Consider the following 23128-nt stretch of genomic DNA (forward strand, 5'->3'; position numbering starts at 1 on the left):
TTGGAACGGAACGGAGGGAGTATTATATTATATAGATACTGTATTATATAATTGAACAATCTCGGTCAATGCAATGTAAATTGCAGCACATTTGGTAAAAAATCATTTGGTTTTGATGTCATGGACATATTTAAAAACATTGAGCATGATTGACCACTGTTACAAGTGAATCAAAGGAGAGCCATAATATTGAACATAACCTGAGACAATAGCAGCACTGCCAAGCCAAACTCAAACTAAAAGCAATTAAGTTTCACAAAATATCAATTAACAAGTAGATGTAACACTGAAATTACCACCCAAAACCAGACAAAATACTGAAAATAGGCTTCCAGGGACATGTGTGCTTACAGATGTAAATATCACTCACCCAAAACAAATGGAAATCTAGGGATAAAATCAGCACTCACCTACCAGTGAGTTGCATTAATAATTTTGATCATTATGGAAGAAATATACCAACAACACAACGATTGTTTCAAGTATGAAAGGAAAACTAAACAGAAATCATGCTCCTTTTAAATTCCAATATTGTGATGCAGTACAAGTCTGCATAATTAAAGCCACTTTCAAGTCCATTGAGCCTCAGTTCTTCAGAAACCATGCTTCTTCTGTTAAGATAACGAAATTTGATTAGGCAGGGAATTGTACATCAATATTATCAATATTTTCATGAAGATCTCTAACTGCATCAAGACTCTCTCCTGTGCAATAATACAAGGATAAATAATTGAATCGCATTCTAAACTTGTTTTTCTAACATCATCACAAAATTCGGGTCCAAGCTCTCCCCATTTTCTTTCATCATATAATTTCATTTAGTATTTAATTTCTTTTTTCTTCTGCTTAGGGCTTAGTTCAAAAGTCATTGTTTTAACTTGGCTACACCTGCTGCAATTTCCTGTAATAAACTACTCAGCTCACCACTACTCACTCTCCTGCCTCCAGCTGCCCCTATATATTCTCTCCATTTCCTTCCATCATATAGTTTCAATAGACTACTGTAATAAAAAATATTTTATAGTAATTAAAATCTATGAAATAAAACGAATTGGACTAATTAATTATCTGTTTCATTTTGATCATGACTAGTGAGAGACAGCTCCAACTAATTGACCAACATTGCTGAGACCAATTGACCAAAGCCATTAAGTAACATGGCTACACCTGCTACAATTTCCTTTTGTTGTTCAAAATGAAGCAACCTTAGACATTGCTGGTTTTGGAAGGGAATATTAGACATTATGTTGTTTACAACCTTTCAATGCAAGTTTGCACATGCTGTTTTTCCTGACAGCATTCAAATATAGCTTTTGGAATGGGTAGAATAGAGCCAAATTACAAAGAATTGTATCCTCCCTTAACCAATTATATGCTTTCAACTCCAAAGTAACCAACTAACCATAACCAACTCATACTCTCATTTTTATGTTTGTTATGTTATATCTTTGTTTTTATCTTCACTCTCCCTTTGCAAGTTTCTTAACTTTAGCTATTGTCACATGGTATTAAATACTAGTTACTACACAATACCCTTATATAGGGGATAACATTTAAGGTAAAGCTAGTTCCAAATGATAGAACTCAACCAAGAACTGTTTCTATTTCTGTAAAAGAACCCTAATTCCCAATTTGGGAATCAGAGAAGATACATGAGAGAGATGCCAAACACCCTCCCTAACCCTAGAAAGAGAACCACTTCTCTCTCTAACCCAATTCCTTAACTGAATAACAAGATACCCCTAATGTGCACTAACCTCTCTTATTTATAGGCAACATGCCTTATAACTGTCTAACTAACTTTCTAACAACAAACAATTCCTGACTAACCCTGCATTCCTATCACCAAACAAGGACTAAAACCAAGCCACCATATATCTAAAGTTATAAAACATCTGATGAAGATCACGAATCTAGAAAGAAGGACATATAAGGAAGAAATATAGATATATTCATAACATTAATTGAGAGGGGCAAAAGGAATGAAGGCGCAACTGCAAAATAGTATGTACTAATATAGTTTTTAATTTTTCACAATGCAAAGATGAAAAGTAACAGACTGGTGAAAAGGATAGCAGAGCATTGCGTACCGTAATTCTTCTAGTCTATTATTGTTGGCCATCTTCACTTGATTCCCCAAAGTCACCAGGGAGGGAGAGTAGGCTTTCTCTATACACGGCAAACTCTAGTAGATCCAGTTTGAAAGACTTACTTCTGCATGCGGCATGTTCAGTTAAAACTCCTTCGCTATTAAATTTCACTAAACTTCCACTGCAATTTGATCCAAATAATCCTTCAGATTTGGTGAAGCACATTGGAAGAAAAAAGTTACGAGGGATGTTATCAGTGGGCAGAACAAATGACTTAGTCCAAGATGAGTGCACTTTATACTCTTTCATCATCCATATCTCAGCCATTGCACGATCACTACTATTAGGATTACACAGACAAAGACAATCTCCCATAACCCTCAGATGAACTCCTTCGATATCTTCCGTATGTATACCATATGGTAAAGGAATCTCAAATAAACTCCTTCCTATCAAATCAAAAGCAATTATGACACAATCATAATCACAAGAGTAAACCAACCAATGAAGAGCTCCATTTAAAAGAAGACCAGCTTCAGTTCTAGCCCGGGTAATCCAATATGGGAATTTGAAACCCTCAATTTGATCCCACGAATTGGTTTTCAATGAGAAAATATCAATATCTGTTTTCCAATCAGGGGCATATGGAATTTTCATAAAAAGAACCAGATAATCATCTGTTGATGCATCATACCAAAATCCGTATAGGGAATTCGAATGTGGGTAGGGTATTGGTTTGAAAGCACCTGTTGATGGATTCCACACAAGGAGATCACGCTGCCTGTAGTTCAAAAGTAAAAAGCCTCGGCAAGAACCATAAATTCGACTGTTACTAATAGACCAAGCAGAAACAGGGTGAGGAAGAACGTGAGTTGATAATACTGGAGAATCATGATCAATAAGTGATGCTTCTATGTCTATGGATTGCACTTGGGAATCAGAAGTTGATATGAAGAGAAATCGATAGGTGGGTTCAGAGGCTAAGTCGTAATGCGATTTTGCGAATTTGGGATCGGAAATAAGAGAGAGCCATGACTTACACACGCATTTGAAGCGTACAAGAGATTTCACCGGCAACCTCAACAGAATTTCCTGTATCAATTCCTCAGGGAGACTAGGATTCGGCATTTTCTTCCTATTGCTCAGCCACAGTCTATACCAGGGACGGATCCACCTCGTCCAATAGGTGAGGATCTTGGTTCTGTTTCAGTTCAATTGAATAAACCAATTAGTGCATGGGTTTTTATGAGAATTTGTGGTTAGTATCTTCCTAAACAAAGTTTGATCTTTAACCTCGTGATTACAGCTAGTTTGATTTTAGTCTTCGCTCCGGCATGAAGTATGTTTGGGAGTCGGGCATTCGGGGCATTGTGGACACATGGAGGTAGCTTATGTGTTGGGTTTGAACTGTGATATGAGTGCTTATTGGCATCGTGATATTATTGATGCTATTCGGGTGACGCTGGCTTGAGAGTGGAGCGTTATGTTTATCATTGCTCACGAGTGGAATAGTGCTGTAGATGCTCTAGCTAAGTATGCTTCTCGGACGCATGCTCCTCTGCGTATTCGGAAGACTCCTCTTTCATTTGTGATCCCGCTGTTGTGCAGAGATGTTCTAGGATAGTCTTTCTTTTGTTTCGCTTGTAACCAAAATTATAAATTCCTGCTCAATTTTATATCTAAAATTAATTTTAGCTTAATTTATTTTATCCAAACAACATTCCTTTTTTTAACTTTTGCGTATGATTTTCATACACAAATTCAATCTTTTATCATTTTGTTATCAAATTTCATCATATTAAGCGTAATTTTACTAAAGGATGATCCAAACCGACTCCACATGTGTAAATCAAATGATATAATTGGCTTTTTATAAGTAGAAAAAATGTATAATGTATAATTAATTAGAGTATAAAAAATATTAACCATATATATATATATATAATTATAAATATACTAAATCGTCTAACAAAAATGTTATTTTCCTTACCTTAGTGGTAAGTCATGCCAAACAATTGATTACAAACCACTCCGCTATCTTTAATCTTGTGTTTCGTGTTATCTCATTTTATATTTATACTTTACTACAGGGGTCGATAAAATTCGAAAAGATGTCGAGGTTGGTGGTCCTGGTGAGCCACCGCAATGGCTCCGGCCCTACTGAAGACATGAGGAATCTTGTTCAAATGACCAAGCGAAACAAGCAGTTCATTAACAAAGTTTGACATACCAAAATTTGACACGCTAAACTAGGAGACTCCTGTTCCGGCCGGTTACAAAGCCACCAAATCCAAAAATATCTCAGCCGACCCAAAAGCATGCGTCAAAGCAATTACCAAAATGTCGAATTGAATGAGAATCTCGGTATAAATATGGTATAAATTGTAGAGTATATAGACCTGAATAATCTTGGTCAATATAAATGTAAACTGTAGCAGTACATTTAAATGTATTTCATCGGAAAAAATATCATTTGGGTTTGATAAAATATCCTGACAATAGACTTCCAGGAACTACGGATAAAATCAACACTCACCTACCAGTGAGTTGCATTGTAATTTTGATCATTAAAGAACGAAATATGCAACAACAATGATTGTTTCAAGTATGAAAAGAAAACTAAACTGAAACCATGCTACTGCTAGTTCTAGAATTCCAGCAATTAATGAGATGCATAACTAAAGCCACTTTCAAGCCCATTGAGCATCAGTTCTTCTGTTGAGATAATGAAATTTGATTAGTCCCCCCTCTATAGATAGCTCAAGTGGTAAAAGAGCTGAGTGATATCCTTGAGAAATAAGTCATGGTCGAACCACTCTTTCCCCAACCCCTGGTAAAACAAAAAGAAATTTGATTAGGCATGGCATTGTACATCAATATTATCAGTATTTTCATGATCTCTATCTGCATCAAGACTCTATTATACTAACAATTAAATCACATTCTAAACTTCTCTTTTAACATCATTGTAAAATTGGGAACCAAGCCTTCATCCTGTATTAAACTACTCAGCTCACCACTACTGTCTACTCACCCTCCGGCCTCCAACTGCCCCTATATACTCTCTCCCATTCCTTCCATCATATAGTTTCAATAGACTACTGTAATAAAAAATATTTTATAGTAATTAAAATCTATGAAATAAAAAAAATGGACTAATTAATCATCTGTTTCATTTTGATCATGCCAAGGAGTGAGAGACAGCTCAACTGCCCCATTTTGTTTCAGAGCAGCAACATAACTGAGACCAATTGACCAAAGCCATTAGCCACACCCACACCAAAACTACTAAAGTAACATGGCTACACCTGCTACAATTTCCTTTTGTTGTTCAAAATGAAGCAACCATAGACATTGTTGGTTTTGGAAGGGAATATTAGACATTATGTTCTTTACAACCTTTCAATGCTAGATTGTACACACTGTTTTTCCTAACAGCATTCAAATATAGCTTTTGGAATGGATAGAATGGAACCAAATTACAAAGAATTGTATCCTCCCTTAAACAATTATATGCTTTCAACTCCAAAGTAACCAACTAACCATAACCAACTCATACACTCTTGTTTTTGTGTTTTTTATGTTATATCTTTGTTTTGATCACTTTAGCTGAGATTTCAGCTCGTAATAAATACTAGTTACTACACAATACACTATATAGGGGATAAAATTTAAGGTAAAGCTAGGCCCTAACAAGGACTAAAACCAAACCACCATATATCTAATGTTATAAAACTTCTGATGAAGATCACGAATCAAGAAAGAAAGACATATAAGGAAGAAATATAGATATAACTTATAAGGCTGGCAACCATTATATATCGATCTAATTGCCTGTCAAAATCATAACATTAATTGAGAGGGGCAAAAGGGATAGAGGCGCAACTGCAAAATAGTATGTACTAATGTAGCTTTTAATTTTTCACAATGCAAACATGTAAAGTAACAGAATGGTGAAAAGGATAGCAGAGCATTGCGTACCGTAATTCTTCTAGTCTATTATTGTTGGCCATTTTCACTTAATTCCCCAGAGTCACCAGGGAGGGAGAGTAGGCTTTCTTTATACACCGCAAACTCTAATAGATCTGATTTGAACGACTTAATTCTGCATGCGGCTTGTTCAGTTAAAACTCCTTCGCTATTAAACTTCACTAAACTTCCACTGCAATTTGATCCAAATAATCCTTCAGATTTGGTGAAGCTCATTGGAAGAAAGAAGTTATGAGGGATGTTATCGGTGGGCAGAACATATGACTTAGTCCAAGACGAGTGCACTTTATACTCTTTCATCATCCATATCTCAGCCATTACGCGATAACTACAACCAGTATAACACAGACAAAGACAATCTCCCATTACCCTCAAATAAAGTCCTCCTCTAAATTGAAATGCTAATCCCTTGTCTATACCAGAAGGTAAAGGAATCTCTAGTAGACTCTTTTCAATCATGTCAAAGGCAATGATTACAACCCCATGCACATCACGAGAATAAACCAACCAATGAAGAGCTCCATTTAAAAGTAACCCAGCATCAGTTATAGGATGGCAACTCCGATATGGGAATTTGACACGCTTAATCTGGTCCCATGAATTGGTTTTCAAAGAGAAAATCGCAATATCTGTTTTCCAATCAGAAGAATGTGATCGAATCTTGGGCTTTGACATAAGAAGAACCAGATAATCATCAGTTGATGCATCATACCCAAATCCTGATAAGGATTCATACATGAACTTAACATTTGGGTACGATATTGGTTTGCGAACACCCGTTGATGGATTCCACACAATGAGATTACGATGTCCGTGGTCTAAAAGTAAAAATCCACGGCAAGAACCATAAATTAGAATGCTATTATATAACGAATTATCAAATTGGTGTCCGGATAATGGGTGTGGAAGAATGTGATTTGATAGTGAAGAATGATCAAAGTGATCAAGTGATGCTTCTATGTCTATGGATTGCAGTTGTGAACCAGATGATGATATGAAGAGAAATCGATGGGTGGGTTCAGCAGCAAGATAGTAATGGGATTTAGCAAATTTGGGATCAGAAATAAAAGAGAGCCATGACTTACAAACACATTTCAAGCGCATAAGAGTTTTCACCGGCAATTTCAGCAGAATTGCCTCTACCAATTCCTTAGGGAGAGGGAGACTAGGGCTCAGCACAGGGGCGGATCCAGACCTTGAATATCAGTGAGGCTAAACATAAAAGCAATCATAGGCTAAAAGAAAAATATTATAGATAAAACCATGAGAGAATAGGAAAAAAGTGCCTAAACTGCTATTTATGCAACAGACAAAAGGACCCAAAAAAAAAACAGCAAAGGTTCTCAATCCACACAACATGACAACCTTAACACAATTGGATCAATTATCAATATATCCTCAATCTAAAATTCCAACGCATACCCAATTATCAAAACACAAAGCCAACTTCCACGAATTCAACTTGGAGCAAAACTGCAAAACAGGGACCTGAAGCAGAAACAAGTAGCAGACAAGAGCCATGACACCTTGGGAAAGGAATTGCAGTACCAAATTACCCAATCACAAGGAACAAAGAATTTCAGTTTACAATACCGTGAATCTGTGATTAGAGGTTTCTTTCTTCTACTTTGATTTCATGTATCATGATTCATGCTTGAGAAATTATGACATTTGAGGAAATTAGGGTTAGGGAAATCACTCAAATCAGCCATACCTGTAGAAGTAGAACCGCAGAGCCAGAGGCACGGCTGGACAGTGGTGGTGTGGCGGACGGCGTGGTGGTGCGGCGGACGGCGTGGTGGTGGCCGGTGAGAATGCGTCCTGTATGGCTGTATCGTGAAATCAGAGAATGAGAGTGAAAGGCGTGAGAGAGATCACGTGATGAGTGTGTGAGAACTGGTGATAGAAAACAAATAAATTTTCTTTTTTTTTAACCATATAATTTTTTTAAAAAAAAAAACAAAAAAAACCGGTGTGGCCAATGCCACACCTGGCCCCTTAATGGGTCCGCCCCTGGCTCAGCATTGTTCTGGTTCAAATGAGCCAACTAAATCTTTTATATAGCATATTTTTTGCTCCCGTTTGGTTAGGATATGATATGACAGGATAGTAATTATATCTTATTACTATCTGTTGTTTATTGCGTCAGTAGGATAAGATAACATTATCTTGTCTCATATCTTATCCTGTCAATCATGTATAAAAGTTATCTTGAGAAGAGTTAGGATAGAACTTATCCTAACATGTTAGGATATTAATTATATATTTTATTTCAGTATCCTAACACCAAATTAATTTATTTTAATATTATATAATTTATAATAATATTAATTTAACTAAAATAAATAATAAATAATTTTTTTAGAAAATAGTAAAATAGACTACTCACTTCGAAATATTGCTTTATTAATAGTAATAGAGTAATTAAATATTTTCATCTCCTAATATTTTAAAACTATTTATTTACTTATATCATAATTTAAATATAAAGTACTTTTGAAATAATAATATTTTTAATTTATTTAATTTTTATTATTCATCACGTGTTACAATTGAGTGAAAACCAATTAGTCACAATACTAATTTTCTATTTTCATCTCCTATTATTTAAAATTATTTATTTACTTATATAATAATTTATAATTTAAATATATAGTACTTTTGAAATAATTTTATTCATAATTTAGTTAACTTTTATTGTTAATTATCACGTTTCTCAACTAAGTGAAAACCAATTGGTTAACTACATAATTTTATTTAAAATATAGGCTATCTTCAAAACAATAAAATAGGCTAGTTAATAAAATTTAAATTAATTTTAGTTATTTTAAAATATAGACTCATTCATGAAAATGTAAAAAAATTAAATTTAATAGATTGATCCATTTTTAAATGTAATTTTTATTCAAATATAAATTTGATACATTTTTCCTTATCATATCCTGTCCTTATCATGTGCACCTCAAACACATGATAGGATAAGAGCAGAATAGCTCTTATCCTATCTTGTTGCTATCTTGTTCACATATCATATCATATTATATCATATCTTGCCCTGACCACCAAACGTAGGGGTGCACATGGCTGGATTAAACCAATGAAATCATTCAACTCAATTCGATCCAATGGTAAAAATACGGGTTGGATTGGGCAAACGGGTCAATCAGATGAATTTTATTACGATCCAATCATCTTTGAATCGGATATCAAATTCCATAATAACCCGACCCAAAATCCAATCATATAATAATAATATATTATTTAATATATATTTTTAATATTTTTAATTTTTACCTAACCTACTAGTAGATTTTGTAATTGCATGTAAGAGACTTGGAGTACTTGTTTTTTTTTTTTTGTTTCAATATTTCAGATTTATTTTTATTTTAATATAACGATCCAGTCAATCCATCCAAACCAACCCGAAGATTGTCGGGTTGAGTTGGTTCGGTTTCGTAGGTGAAAATTCACGAAATCAAACCCAATTAAAATAGTTTTGATCGGTTCGGATCCTGATTAGCCTGAAAATCAATTCAACCCAACCCATGTGCAGACCTAACCAAACGGGCCCTATATACCATATTTGTTTTTTTGAATAACTCCAATATCTCGAATATCTAGGTCAAACCATCGAAAAAAAATATCTAGGTTAATAGTAATGAAGTTGGTTCCCAATCTTAATCTTGACATATAAAAAATTCACCCATACTAGAATGTCACATGTCATTTTCTCACAACATTAAAATTAATAGAATTAAATAGTTGATAATATAGTAAAAAAAATTGATTATATAATTAGTTCATGTGTTTGTATGAGAATTTTAGTTTAGTATCTCGGCTCCCGGTAAAAAAGTTTGAGTTTAATTAGTTTCTCTTTGCCAGTTTGATTTTAGTCCTTGTTCTGGCATGAAGTATGCTTGAGAGTTGGGCATTCGGGACATTGTGTGCAATGTGGACAACATAAAGGTACTTGATGTGTTGGGTCAAAATCGTGATATGAGTGCTTATTGGCACCGAGAATTATTGATGTTATTCGGGTGATGCTGGTTTGGGAGTGAAACGTTATGTTTTATGTTTATCTGCATTGCTCGCGAGCGAAATAGTGTGGAAGTCTTTTTTTTTTATAAAAATAGTGAAAACATTCCAAACTATCGGGCAAGACGCCAAACCCTGGACCTCCCCCACTCTAACTCATATATCCCTAACTCTTACCACTTGATCTATCATTCGGGGACATACTTTTAAGTGATTTACATGAACTTAAATTATTTGTTATTCATATCTCATTTTTAAAAAATTTAAATTACTCACTATATGAATAATATGTCAAAGGGATTTGATTACATATATCAAGTGCGTGTACTAAGAAGGAAAAGTCCAATAAGGTGGATAGTTTATAAATTTAGAATTTAACAAAATTAAATTGTATAATTATGGTTTAAAGCTTCTTCTTATCAACAAAATTTTGCAACTGACGATTTTTCTAATTCGTGAGTTGATAGAGACAAATATTTATATAGACTAATCAATTAATATATTTAAATAAATGTTATGGATTAAGTAACTAAATTAAATTTTGTTACTTAATAATCATATCTTCTAAACTCTAATTTTTTTTTTGAAAGTTCTAATCATGTCTTTTTATTGAGGAAATTCAACATGTTTGCAAAAATCAGATGAGTGATATTGATTTTGACTTCCTCCAACATCCTATAGACAATGTAGCGAGCAAGCGGAGAGACATGATTTCTCGTCCTTCCTTTGGCAGAATGATCCTGCTTACAATTCCATGCAGGAACTGTGGAATAGGAGTGAGTTTTTTTACTTGATGCTGATAAGGGTTTTCCTTGTTCCTAAGCTTGAGATTGACAACATTTCCCAGCTCCTCTTTCCCATTGAGATGATGCAGTTCTCGGTCGATAGAACTGATATGTAGGGCTCTGGCTATACCTTCTACTAAGGCGGTGATAATTTCATTGTCAAACATTATCATTGTCAAACCGGGTATTAATGGGGTTATCTACACAAACAACACAATCCCAGAAGACTTACACCAAATATAGGGAGCAAAGAAAATGCGAAGGTAGAATGTATGTTGTCTTAGAGAGTCACTGAGATATGGAATAAACTACAAATATTGTTTTAGGTTTAGACCTATAGTAGAGGGTGTCCGTCATGAGTGGCCTTCATGGTGGATGGTGATTTGCAATTCAAATCAGGCTTTTTGTACAGGAAATGAAATTAATCTTTTTAGTTATTATGAATGAGAAATATGGTAAAGCTAGAATTCTTACTTTATCCGTAATATGATTGAAATCATATTTGGAAATCATATTTGATCATATCTTGAAGTTGGATCTTCCTGTCTTTCACCTATGACAGACATTAATTTCTATTTTAGGTGTATTTTTCACTTCTTTATTTTTTTAATTGACGAAAAATATATTTGTTGGGTTTTCTACTTGTGCTTATTATGAATTAGGTTTTTAGGAAGCCCATACTAAAACTTTAGAAAGACACCTAGATTTATGGTTTAAATTATATTTGGAAATCATATGATCATGTTCAAATTGGATCTTCTTGTCTTTCACCTATGTCAGCCATCGGTGCATCATCTTTTTTCTCTTCTATTTTAGTTGTATTTTCCACTTCTTTCTATTTTAATTGACCAAAAAGAAATATTTGTTGGGTGCATCATCTTTTTTCTCTTCTATTTTAGTTGTATTTTCCACTTCTTTCTATTTTAATTGACCAAAAAGAAATATTTGTTGGGTTTCCTTTTTTTTTTTGAAAGCAGAATATATATATATATATATATATATAATATAATATTGTTGGGTTTCCTACTTGTGATTATTATGAATAAGATTTTTAGGAAGCCAATAGTACAACTTCAATTTAGAAAGACACATACATTTAATTCTTTTTGTGGACTTTGTGATGTGTATAGTAAATTTTTTCCGTACGTGCACCTTAATTTACATGTAGCTTAAGTGCTCATATTGTTCTATGTTAATTTAATGCAAAATGTCAGTTTCCGTACCAATTTTTCAACAAATTTTATTTTAGATCACCTTAATTTAAAGGGAAATGTTCATCAACTTTTCTTCTCATAATCATTACTATGTTTTCTAGATATTTTTTTTATCCCTCCAACAAAACTCTAGGTCTTTCCCATTTACTATAGTTTCCGCCTCTAAAATTTATATACAAATACATGAATTTTCTTTGAAATAAGTAGCTACAATACATAAACATAAGAGTTAAATATGTTTTTAGTCCCAATAAAGTAAATGTGAATTGAATTTGATCTCTTTAAAAAAAATCATAGGTTTTAGTCCTCAACAATATTGAAATGAGTAAAATTAATCTTTTGATTAATTTTGTGGCGGTAACAACCGCTACTAAAGCTAAAAATAAATAATTTGTGGGGGTTAACAATTGCCTCAAATATACCAAAACCGCCACAAAAAGTATGACAGAGACTAACTTCACCTATTTAAATAACGTTGAGGATTAAAAGTAATGAATTTTATTTTGGAGGGGTTAGATTCAATTCACCCATATTTTATAGGGACTAAAAATATATTTAAGCCTACGAGTAAATATAAAATTAAGAATATTTCCATAAATGCTATATTTGAGTGGCTACCGAAGACATAAAGTAACGTCCACTAGAAAATTGTTGCGAAAAGAGAATTATAGTAATCAATTTAAAATATGTCATCACTCACTAAAAAATAAAAGCACTGTTTTCGACAATAAATATTTCCTTTAGTGGCAATTTTAATAGTCGTCGTATATTTTACCTGCAACCAAATTTCGGCTGTTGTATAGGGTCGATAAATCATAACCAATGAATCATAATAAAGTCGCCAGAAAACCATTAGGAACCATAAATCATAATTAATGATAGCACAAGTTTAAAACAAAAATGAAACCTCATCAATCGAAAAAAAATTACTAATTTATATTATATCTTATGAAACCATGTAATTGCAATTATTATATTCTTCAATAGAGTTTACAATTTCTTTCGTTACATAAAGCTTATGCAGGAACACATACAGATTCCATTTGATAGAGAAAACCTGTAATTATAGAACAATATTCGAAAACTTTCTTACTTCTTTGTAAAATAGGAATCTTTTTTGTCTTGAGCTTTGGTGACATCAAAATAAAATTGGTCAAGTCTTCATGACAACGTTCTCCCATGACATCCACGAGAACAAAACAACATGCTATACCAACATTTTGATTACCATAAAATAACTATTGAAAATCTCATGATCACACGTCGAGTCTATCTTTGCTGCACAATTTTTTATATACTTTACATAGTATGACAATGGCTCTGGAACATAGTTACTTTCAGCTGAAAGCCCTGTTTGGACTACCAAAGCAAAACTAGTCATGAAATCACCAATAGACTAAGAGCGTAGAATGAGGCCATGACTCAAAGTTTAGAGATTAACTATTGGTGATGACAAAAAAGCTTTGCTTCTGACTTAATTTTTTAGTGGTAAACTAAACTATATTTATATATTGGAAATATTCAACATTTGTAGTTACAACTTTCTCAAAACCGTAAAATAATTAAAATCCCATATATATCATGTTAAAAGTTTTTACTAGATTGTGGTTCAATAGAAATAACCATTATGTTTACTTATGATTATAAGTTTCTAATTAAATTACACTTTAGATTTTTTTAATGCATATGCAGTTACAGTAGTTACAAATTTTTGTGTAAAAAAATAAACATAAAATTAGGTTATTTGTAAAGTACATTTGAGTGGAACTAAAGAATGCTTCATATGAGTTATAAATAAATTTCATTATGATTAAAATTATTCATTTATAACTGAAATAATTTGAACCACTATATACATTCTAAAAAGAGTAGATTGTATCGTGCGATTAAATTAAATTCTTTTCAAATAGAAATGATCTTTTCTATTTGTTACGATTAATATATGTATGAAATGTAAGAATTAATTTTCAGCCATATCACTTTGTTTGCTACATAAAACTTGTTTGTCATAATTCAAAGTATGAGTGATTATTAATTTATGAAGTTATATACAGTATCTATTGTTTGTTTCCTCTTGTACAAAATATGATTTCTCAATATAAATTTGGAAATCATTTCTAACTTACAATACAATCAACTGAAGACTTCCATACTTGTCATATTTATCAATTTTTTTGGAGAGATGAGATGACAAAGTATAATTTACAATGGCAAAAGAGTAGTAAACGTTATAGCCACATAAGTTCAAATATGGTAGATATAACAGACATAGTTGAAGTATGAAAAGTCATTTAAAGAGATGTTTGATCAGAAGATCCATCTTCATCTCAAGATTTGCAAACCGATTCTCCATTCCCCGACGAAGTTATGAGCGGGGCTTAGGTCGGTAGGAGGTTTAGTAGCTACAGTAATGGAATTAAGGACTCTAGATTGATCATTAGAAGTGTCCTTTGGTACGTATTCCACAGCAGACTCCTCAATTTGGTGAACAATTGATGAGGAAATGATGATAGGTAACTTGAGAAATGAAATGCACTTCTAATGTTTGAGTGGAGCAACTACTCCAAGACCAAGTAGAATCATGATTTAGATTCCTAAGTGAATGACAATGGACTTTGCTGAATTGATCACGTTGGGTATGCATCCAACATATGACTTGACTGGTAGGATAGGGTGATCACCTGACTTGATGTGAACATTTGCACAAGATATCTCCCATCTAAAATTAACACAATTCTTCTTTGGAATAGCACTAATCCAACAGCCCTTTCAGACTCTGCTTTCTCGTTCCCTTATGGTGTCATTATAACACTAATCCTTCAAGACACAAATTGGGCTGTATAAAATCCATTTGCCTTGCATCTAAGCCACTTCCATGGGAGGAACTTAATTGAACCCAGAATTATTTCAACATCAAAAACTGCAGAATTAAACACTACCTCATTTCTTCTAGCACGCCATACCGACCAAATGCAAGAGCACCAACTGCCATCCATACCAATCGCATACTCTTCCTAGTTCCTACCCTCTCTGCAATGTTGTCTGAAGTGATTCACATGGTTGGTTGGTTATCAGGAGAGAGAAAAAGTTAAGTATATATTCACACGTTGTTCGGCAATTTCGGTTGGAGTAGATTCGTAATAATTAGCATTTCTGGAGATATATAGAACCATAATATTGAACATAATATGAGACACCAGCAGCACGGCCAAGCCAAACGCAAACTAAAAACAATGAAGGTTCGGAAAATATCAATTGACACGAGCACATGTAACATTGAAAATTACCACACCAAAACCAAACAAAATACTAACAATAGGCTTCCAGGAACATGTGTGGTTGCATATATAGAATGAAATATAATAACAATGATTACTTCAAGTATGAAAAGAAAACTAAACAGAAATCATGCTCATTCTAGAATTCCCTAATGTGATGCAATACAAGTCTGATCATAACCATTAGCCACACCCTACTAAAGGAGCATGGCTTTAACTTGGCTACATCTGCTGCAGTTTCCTTTTGTTAGACTTCAAAATGAAGCAACCATAACAATATATCTTCTGCAGTTAGAAAACTTCTGAGGAAGATCACTAGTCTTGAAAGAAGGACATAAAAGAAGGAAACAACATAGATATAAGGCAACCATAATATAATGAACTAATTGCCTGTAAAAATCATAACATTAAGAGGGGCAAAAAATATAAAGGAGCAAAATAGAATGTACTAATATAGCTTTTCATTCTTCACAATACAGGATGAAAGTAACAAAATTAAATGATGAAAAGGATAAGAGAGCATTCCGTACCCGGAGAGACATCTTGTCTTTCTTGTTGGCCATGTTCACTTAATTCTCCAAATTCACCAGGGAGGGAGAGTAGGCTTTCTCTATAAATAGCTGACTGTAGTAAACTCTCTCTGAAAATCGAATTTTCCCTCCATGTGCAATGTTCACTTAAAACACCTTCGCTGTTAAATTTCACTAATCTTCCATTGCAATTTGATCCAAATAGTCCTTCAGATTTGGTGAAGCATATTGGAAGAAAGGAGTCAAGAGGAATATCATTAGTGGGCAGAACAAATGACTTAGTCCAAGATGAGTCCACTTTATACTCCTTCATCATCCATATCTCAGCCACTGCACGATTACTACTACCAGGATTACACAGACAAAGACAATCTCCCATAACCCTCAAATAAAATATTCTATATTGAAATGCTGATTGTATATTAATATATGGTAAAGGAATCTCTAGTACACTCCTTTGTATCAGATCAAAAGCAATGATGACAAAATTATATGTAACACGAGAATAAACCAACCAATGAAGAGCTCCATTTAAAAGTAGCCCAGCTTCAGTTCTAGGATGGGAGGTCTGATATGGGAATTTGAAATCCTCAATTTCGTCCCATGAATTGGTTTTCAATGAGAAAATCACAATATCTGTTCTCCAATCAGCCAAATCTGGTCGAAACTCAGGCGCTACCATAAGAAGAACCAGATAGTCATCAGTTGATGCATCGTACCAAAATCCGTATAGGGAATCATACTTGAACTTAGCATGTGGGTAGGATATTAGTTTGCGAACACCCGTTGACGGATTCCACACAAGGAGATAACGATATTCGTAGCGTACAAGTAAAAAGCCTCTGCAAGAACCAAAAATTGGAATCCTATTATAAAACGAATCATGAAACGGGTGCGGAAGAACGTGAGTTGATACTGAAGAATGATCACCGAGTGATGCTTCTATGTCTATGGATCGCACCTTGGAGTCATAAGTTGAGAGATATCGATGGGTGGGTTCAGCAGCAAGATCGTAATGGTATTTTGTAAATTTGGAATCGGAGATAAGAGAGAGCCATGACTTGCAAACACGTTTGAAGCGCAAAAGAGATCTCACCGGCAACCTCACCAGAATTTCCTCTATCAATTCCTGAGGGAGACTAGGGTTCAGCATCTTGTTCCTATTACTCATCATGATCGTTCTAGTTCAAAATATTAGGGCTGTTCATTTAAAAACAACGATTCATATTATAGGGTATTCCTGAGGGCCAAACTGGGTTTTTCTGGTTCAATTCAATTCTTTACCTAAACCGAACCACCACCAAGCAACAAGCCTAGTTTCTAGTTTCAAATGCCGCCAACTATATACAATATACTACTATCTTTGTTTTTAAATATAATATAATATACATAGCTTCTTATCTAATAATTTTGAGTCCTAACCCTAGAGAGAGAGTGGAGAATGAGGCACACATGCACGATTCTTCGTTGAAACTTGGCCAACAATTTTGAGTATTAACTAATAATTTTGAGTCTTGACCCTAGAGAATGAGACACACGCAACTCTAATAAACAACATAAGTAAGTAACTGAATAGCCATATTGGTGAGTTAAGGAAAATGAAGTGGGTGAAAGATTAGGGTTTCAATCCTAGCAAATGAACTAATTTGACAATTAATAACTAATATTTGTCTTTAAAAATATACCTGAATATCCTAATTTTATTAATGACAAAACTTGAGGATTACAATAAGGTTAACGTTCAACCACCCTTAAGCCATCTCGTAGGGTAACCTCAAGTTATAGGTTCGAACCCTAAATGATAAACTCGGCACACACCCAAAAACAGACTCAATCATCACCCCAACAAAACATAATCCACAAGCCGCCAAAGCCTTCTCCATAGCTCTAAGCAAGTCGTCACGCATTTTCTGTTCCCAACAGTCTCATAGCTGGACCATCAGTCGCAGAAAGGTAGAAGCGTCGTCTTCTACCTGGGATGTCTGTGTCGGAACATCAACAATAGGCTCACTCGGAGTGCCTATTCCCTTTGACTTAAAGTTAATTAATTTAAATAACAAATAAATAAAGTAAAATTTTATTTTATCTAAAAATGATTTACTATCAATTTTTTTGAACTGATTTAGTATCGATGATAATATACGAATTCAAGTACATTTCAAAAAAAAAAAAATTCAGCTAAAATTTATATCAATGGTTACAAAATAATTATTATATCAATGATTATATTTTAGAAGGAAAATTGAAATACTTTTTATTTAATTCAATGATCATTTTTTAAAAAAACAAATTCAACTAAAACACATCATTATATTATATTTTATTTAAAAAAATTACTATAAATTATAGTATACGAATTCATGAGACATTTGTCAAAATCATATTATTTATAAATGACGTGAATTGTATGAGACATTCATGTATAATGAAAAAATATTGGACTCCATTTCAAATTAAGTTTGTAATTTATTTAATTTATTATTAAAATTAATTAATTTTTAAGTTTAAGGGAATATTATGTTAGTGTGGCAGGTTGAAGGGTATATTTTGAATAAGAATAGGGTTAAGTGTCATTTTGACAAACCTTGAGGGAGGGGAGTGTATTTTACTTTAATGTTTAAAATACTAATAAAAAAAATTAAAAGAAAACTAAGTAGTTGTTTAAAAGATCAACTAACTAGTAGTTATGTTTAAAAAAAAAAAAAAAAAAACTAACTAGTAGTTTCTTTCAAAAAAAAACTAGTAGTTAAAAATAGTACTGTAAATATAAAAATTGGAAAGAGTTTCAAAAAGAACTTCCACAGCCGGGATTCGAACCCGGAAATCCAAAGTCATACTCAAATTCAGAGTTGGACTTAAATATTTCAAATCGTTTGCTACTGCTGATTATATGTCACTAATTACGAAAATAATAATTATATAGAGTGTCAGTTTAAAATTCAGCACAAAAATTCATTTAATCTTTTTTTGGTTATACATGTTTTTTTTTTGTTACATTTTATTTTATTTACAATGTGATTGATTATATATTTTATGAAATTTCAAATTTCAGATTTATACAACAATGATGTATTTTATTATTCAAGGGTGAGTGTAGAAACCTCTGATGATGTATTTAATATAGGCTAAAAAACATTTTTGGCCTCTAATGTTTCAAGTTTGTGCAAATTCTATCCCTACTCAATTTTTGTCGACGTTTCTACCCCTCATGTTTTCAAACAGTGCAGCGTCTACCCCTCCGTCAGTCAGGCTTTCTCATGAGAGGTTCCTGAGTGGATTTGAGAGATGAAGAGGAGTATATGAAGTTGATGATGATCAAGGAAATGATATAAATTAAATTTGATTGATGTATATATCAATTATGTATGTAACTGAACTCGTTAAATGCATGTTTTGCTACTTACAGGTCTTGAGTTTGAATCTCTCATGCCCCCTTTTTTCAATTTCACTTGTAATTTCCACGTGACAGGTCCAAAAAATATATTAAAAAAAAAAGCTAAATCAGTTTTTTTTGTTAGTTTTTTAACGTCTGACTGACGGAGGGGTAGACGGTGCACTGTTTGAAAACATGAAGGGTAGAAACATCAACAAAAATAGAGTAGGGGCATAATTTGCACAAACTTGAAACATCAGGGGCCAAAAGTTCTTTTTAGCCTTTAATATACAATGGTGTGTTTAGTGAATTGAAATCAACCTCCTCCTAAGCACTAGTGTGCGCACGACAGGGCGATAAATTAGTCCCACAAATCAATTTTGCGGACTCCTTGATTAACAAAAAAAATTAGTTAAAACTTAAGGATGATTAGTTAAGAGCATCTCTAATGCATGGTTCTTAATTTTTATTTCTGAGCTGATTAAAACTAAGAACTGAGTTCTTAACCATTGGTGGGGCTGACGTAGAGTTCCTAAAAATAAGAACCAGTTTTTATATAAGAAGTTTTACTTTTTGAATTCTTAGCATGAAAAATTAATTTTTTTCTCTCTCGTTCATCAATTAATATTTAATTTAAGTATTAAATTAGCATTTAAATTTAAATCAAAATTATATGGAAATAAAAAATATTAATATAATGGTATTGTGAAACCAGATGAATAGTGCTAAGAAGTAAGAACTCATGGTTGGAGCAAAATATGCAAAAAGTTGCTTAAGCACATGTGGCAGTACAGGTCCACATGAATAGTGCTAAGAACTAAGAACCTAGCATTGAAGATGCTCTAATGAGGTTATTTAAATTATCCAAGGTATATTTTGACTAAAATTACTCTAGTCTTAGGTAGAAAATAACTAAAACAATGAACTTGATACTTGATTGTCTAAAAACTAGTAGTATTGAGGAGGTCCTCTATGGAAGTTTTGTGAAATTTTGAACTTCCAAACAAGAGGACAACTTACCTCATTCCCCATCTCTTCCCCTCTCATTCCCTTCCCCTCAAAGTCTTCCCTCCCCTCCCCTAAAAACTCACAAACAAAGCCTAAGAGAGCAACACAAGACAAACCAAAGGCCATCCAAGAAAAAATCAAAAGACTTGATAGACCGCCAGCCCCATTTCTTAACCACAATCTCTCTCCAATTTCCACAAAATCTATAGATAACTCCATTCCAAAACAACAATAACTTTCACCCAGCAAGTGATAAATCAACGCCACCAACCTTAGAGCTCTTCAGAAACCGGAATTGAAAATTCACCTGGCCAACCAAATTGCACTGATAGATAACAAAAAATTGCACTGATCTTTTCACCTACTCCTTCAACAACAACCAAGAAAACCCCCAAATATATGCACTGAACAATAAAATTAAATGCAACACTCTTGAACCAAACAGATAACCATTCATCTCTGTAAAATGCGAATGGTCACTCACTAGCTCCATATTGCAACATTGACAACACCTAGCATTTGTCATTGCTTACACCAAAAGGAAAATCGGTGCAAAAGTTCACAGGGAAAAGGCATAGGTAATTCCGCAGGAAAAAGATACATGTATTTTCATAGGAAAAAATTGTAGAAAAATCAATACAAAAATTTGTAGGAAAATATAGATGTAATTTCATTAATAGAAGAAGCAAGGTAGATTAGGTTGAGACTTCACTGCTGGTATATCTAGGAAGTGAACAACTAAATCAGCTGTACTCTACACAATAAGGGATAGCATTATAAAATGAAGAAACAGTAATTAGACTGACACTCCATTCATATAGAAGGCATTTGAATCATTAAATAACAATGTAGTCGACATAGTATAGTGATGGGGCCAGTCTCTTTGGTATAACAGTTAACAACCAAGAAGGATGTGCAAAGAGTATGGGTTCTAAATAAAACCAAATTCACATGTTAATGTTAATTCATTATCTAAAATCATGAAGCAACCTTGCTAATGAATTACAAGCACACAACATAAATGGCTTATAAAAAAAAAACTACAAAATATATATAAATAGCTGCAGGATGATTCAGCAACCTTTTTGCCTATGACTTAACCCGAAGTACCATTTATCACATTCATTTGGTTTTGATGTCATGGACATACTTAAAAGCATTGAACATGATTGAACACTATTATAAGTAATCAAAGGAAAGCCATAATATTGAACATAACCTCTGCCAAGCCAAACTCAAACTACAAGCAGTGAAGGTTCAGAAAATATTAATTAACACGAGCACATGTAACATTGAAATTTACCACCCCAAAACCAAACAAAATACTAACAATAGGCTTCCAGGAACATGTGTGCTTGCATATGTAAATATAACTGCCTCAGAACAAATGGGAATTATAATCTACGGATAAAATCAGCACTCACCTACCAGTGAGTAGCATTAATAACTTGATCATTATAGAACGAAATTTAGCAACAATGATTGTTTCAAGTATGAAAAGAAAACTAAACAGAAACCCTGCTAGTTTGAGAATTCCAGCGATGTGATGTAATACAAGTCTGCATAACTAATACCACTTTCAGCCCATTGAGCCTCAGTTGTTCTGTTCAGATAATGAAATTTGATTAGTCCCCGCTAGATAGCACAAGTGGTAAAAGAGCTGGGTGAGACATTCTAGAGATGCAGGGTTTGAACCTGCAAGTGGAAAGATCTTCTCTTTCCCCACCCCTGGCAAAAAAAAGAAAAAAAATGGATTGCACATGGCATTATACATCGATATTATCAGTATTTTCGTGATGAAACAATTTAAGTCAGATGTAAGATGCTATAGCTTCTTGATAGCAAAATTGTCCTTGAGATATAGAATAGAATATATAGACATATTGGATATAAGACAAAATTAGAAGGTGTTGTTCTGATGCCAAATTGCCACCATTTTAACAAAACCTTTACAAAGTTACATAACAAACAAGTTGTGACAGCAAATATTCCAAATTTTAACTATTTTCTAACTAGAAGTTACATAACTAGAAAACTTCTACCCTAAGTTATAATTTTTATTTTAACAAGTAATAAGTTTCTATTTTCTTTTTCACCAACTTGAAAGTGGCAAAGACATGCACACATGCAGTTATTGACTAAAAGAGTACTATAATCTTTTTTACAGCAACCACACCATTTGATGGTGAAACGGTTCTACACATCTCTGCACATAGCAGTGTCAACTGAATTTTAGAAGCATTATTTACTGCTAATTTGATACCTTAAGTCTATTAGTGTAACTTAATACACCTTTTGTATCATATAGTGTCTAATACGCATTTCAGCAAACATGCGGGATGTATTTACAAATAAGTGCAGAATAGTAAGATAAAGGATCCCAAAAAATTGGCTTCACGGATGATTATCAATTGAAACGATAGAGGGCATATCATGGCATATGCAGGGCATGCCTACAATGATATATGATATACAAAAATGAAAGTGAAAAAGGCCATGTCTAGTTCCAAAGGAAGATAAAACCCAAACAAGGAAAAGAAAAGAAAGAGAAGAAGGAAACTGTTTAACAAGTGACTAGTTGGGAAGAACGAAATGGTGATCGTCATGAGCAGGTTGCTGGAAGTCTAGTGAGCAAGAGAAGGGGAAGAAGGAGACGCGGTAGAAGATGTCGGGGTGACGCTGTCATGCACGCGAGAGGGTTAGCTTACCAGTAACGAGCACATAGGCGAAGCAGGGGACCTTGTCCTAAATTATAGTGTTGTGCGAGAGGGTGGAGTGAAACAGTGACGAGTATGGGTGCACCTATAAGCAGGGGGATTCACTAA

General features: G+C 33.5%; 3 protein-coding genes across 4 annotated transcripts; all 3 read right to left on the reverse strand.

Annotated features, from left to right (window-relative positions):
• Nucleotides 1–166: 166 nt before the first annotated feature.
• On the reverse strand, nt 167–3477 carry LOC130746562 (putative F-box protein At3g16210). The gene is made up of 2 exons (XM_057599239.1): nt 2091–3477; nt 167–611 (listed from the first exon to the last, which is right to left on the reverse strand). The coding sequence occupies exon 1, from the start codon at nt 3216–3218 to the stop codon at nt 2109–2111; it is 1110 nt and encodes a 369-aa protein (XP_057455222.1). The 5' UTR covers nt 3219–3477; the 3' UTR covers nt 167–611; nt 2091–2108.
• A 954-nt stretch (nt 3478–4431) lies between these two features.
• Nucleotides 4432–7950, reverse strand: LOC130746563 (F-box/kelch-repeat protein At3g06240-like). The gene is made up of 3 exons (XM_057599240.1): nt 7795–7950; nt 6072–6898; nt 4432–4920 (listed from the first exon to the last, which is right to left on the reverse strand). Exon 2 carries the CDS (start codon nt 6816–6818, stop codon nt 6090–6092), a length of 729 nt encoding a protein of 242 aa, XP_057455223.1. The 5' UTR covers nt 6819–6898; nt 7795–7950; the 3' UTR covers nt 4432–4920; nt 6072–6089.
• Nucleotides 7951–14171: 6221 nt separating this feature from the next.
• On the reverse strand, nt 14172–17161 carry LOC130746564 (F-box/kelch-repeat protein At3g23880-like). Of its 2 annotated transcripts, XM_057599242.1 has the most exons (3): nt 16884–17024; nt 15923–16764; nt 14172–15338 (listed from the first exon to the last, which is right to left on the reverse strand). In XM_057599242.1, exons 1-3 carry the CDS (start codon nt 16892–16894, stop codon nt 15259–15261), a joined length of 933 nt encoding a protein of 310 aa, XP_057455225.1. In that variant the 5' UTR covers nt 16895–17024; the 3' UTR covers nt 14172–15258. The 2 variants fall into 2 exon arrangements, with proteins under 2 accessions (XP_057455225.1, XP_057455224.1); XM_057599241.1 differs by having other exon boundaries at nt 15923–17161.
• Between the last annotated feature and the right edge of the window lie 5967 nt (nt 17162–23128).

The sequence above is a fragment of the Lotus japonicus genome, chromosome 3 (genome assembly GCF_012489685.1).
Source record: "Lotus japonicus ecotype B-129 chromosome 3, LjGifu_v1.2".
Taxonomy (NCBI): Eukaryota; Viridiplantae; Streptophyta; class Magnoliopsida; order Fabales; family Fabaceae; genus Lotus; species Lotus japonicus.

Coding starts and splice junctions, on each gene's coding strand:
- LOC130746563 (XM_057599240.1), bottom strand. CDS start 6,818: ATGTATGAATCCTTATCAGGATTTGGGTATGATGCATCAACTGATGAT.
- LOC130746562 (XM_057599239.1), bottom strand. CDS start 3,218: ATGCCGAATCCTAGTCTCCCTGAGGAATTGATACAGGAAATTCTGTTG.
- LOC130746564 (XM_057599241.1), bottom strand. CDS start 17,096: ATGATGAGTAATAGGAACAAGATGCTGAACCCTAGTCTCCCTCAGGAA. Junction 15,339..15,922: donor AAGACAAGATGTCTCTCCGG/GTACGGAATGCT, acceptor CATTGTTTTTAG/TTTGCGTTTGGCTTGGCCGT.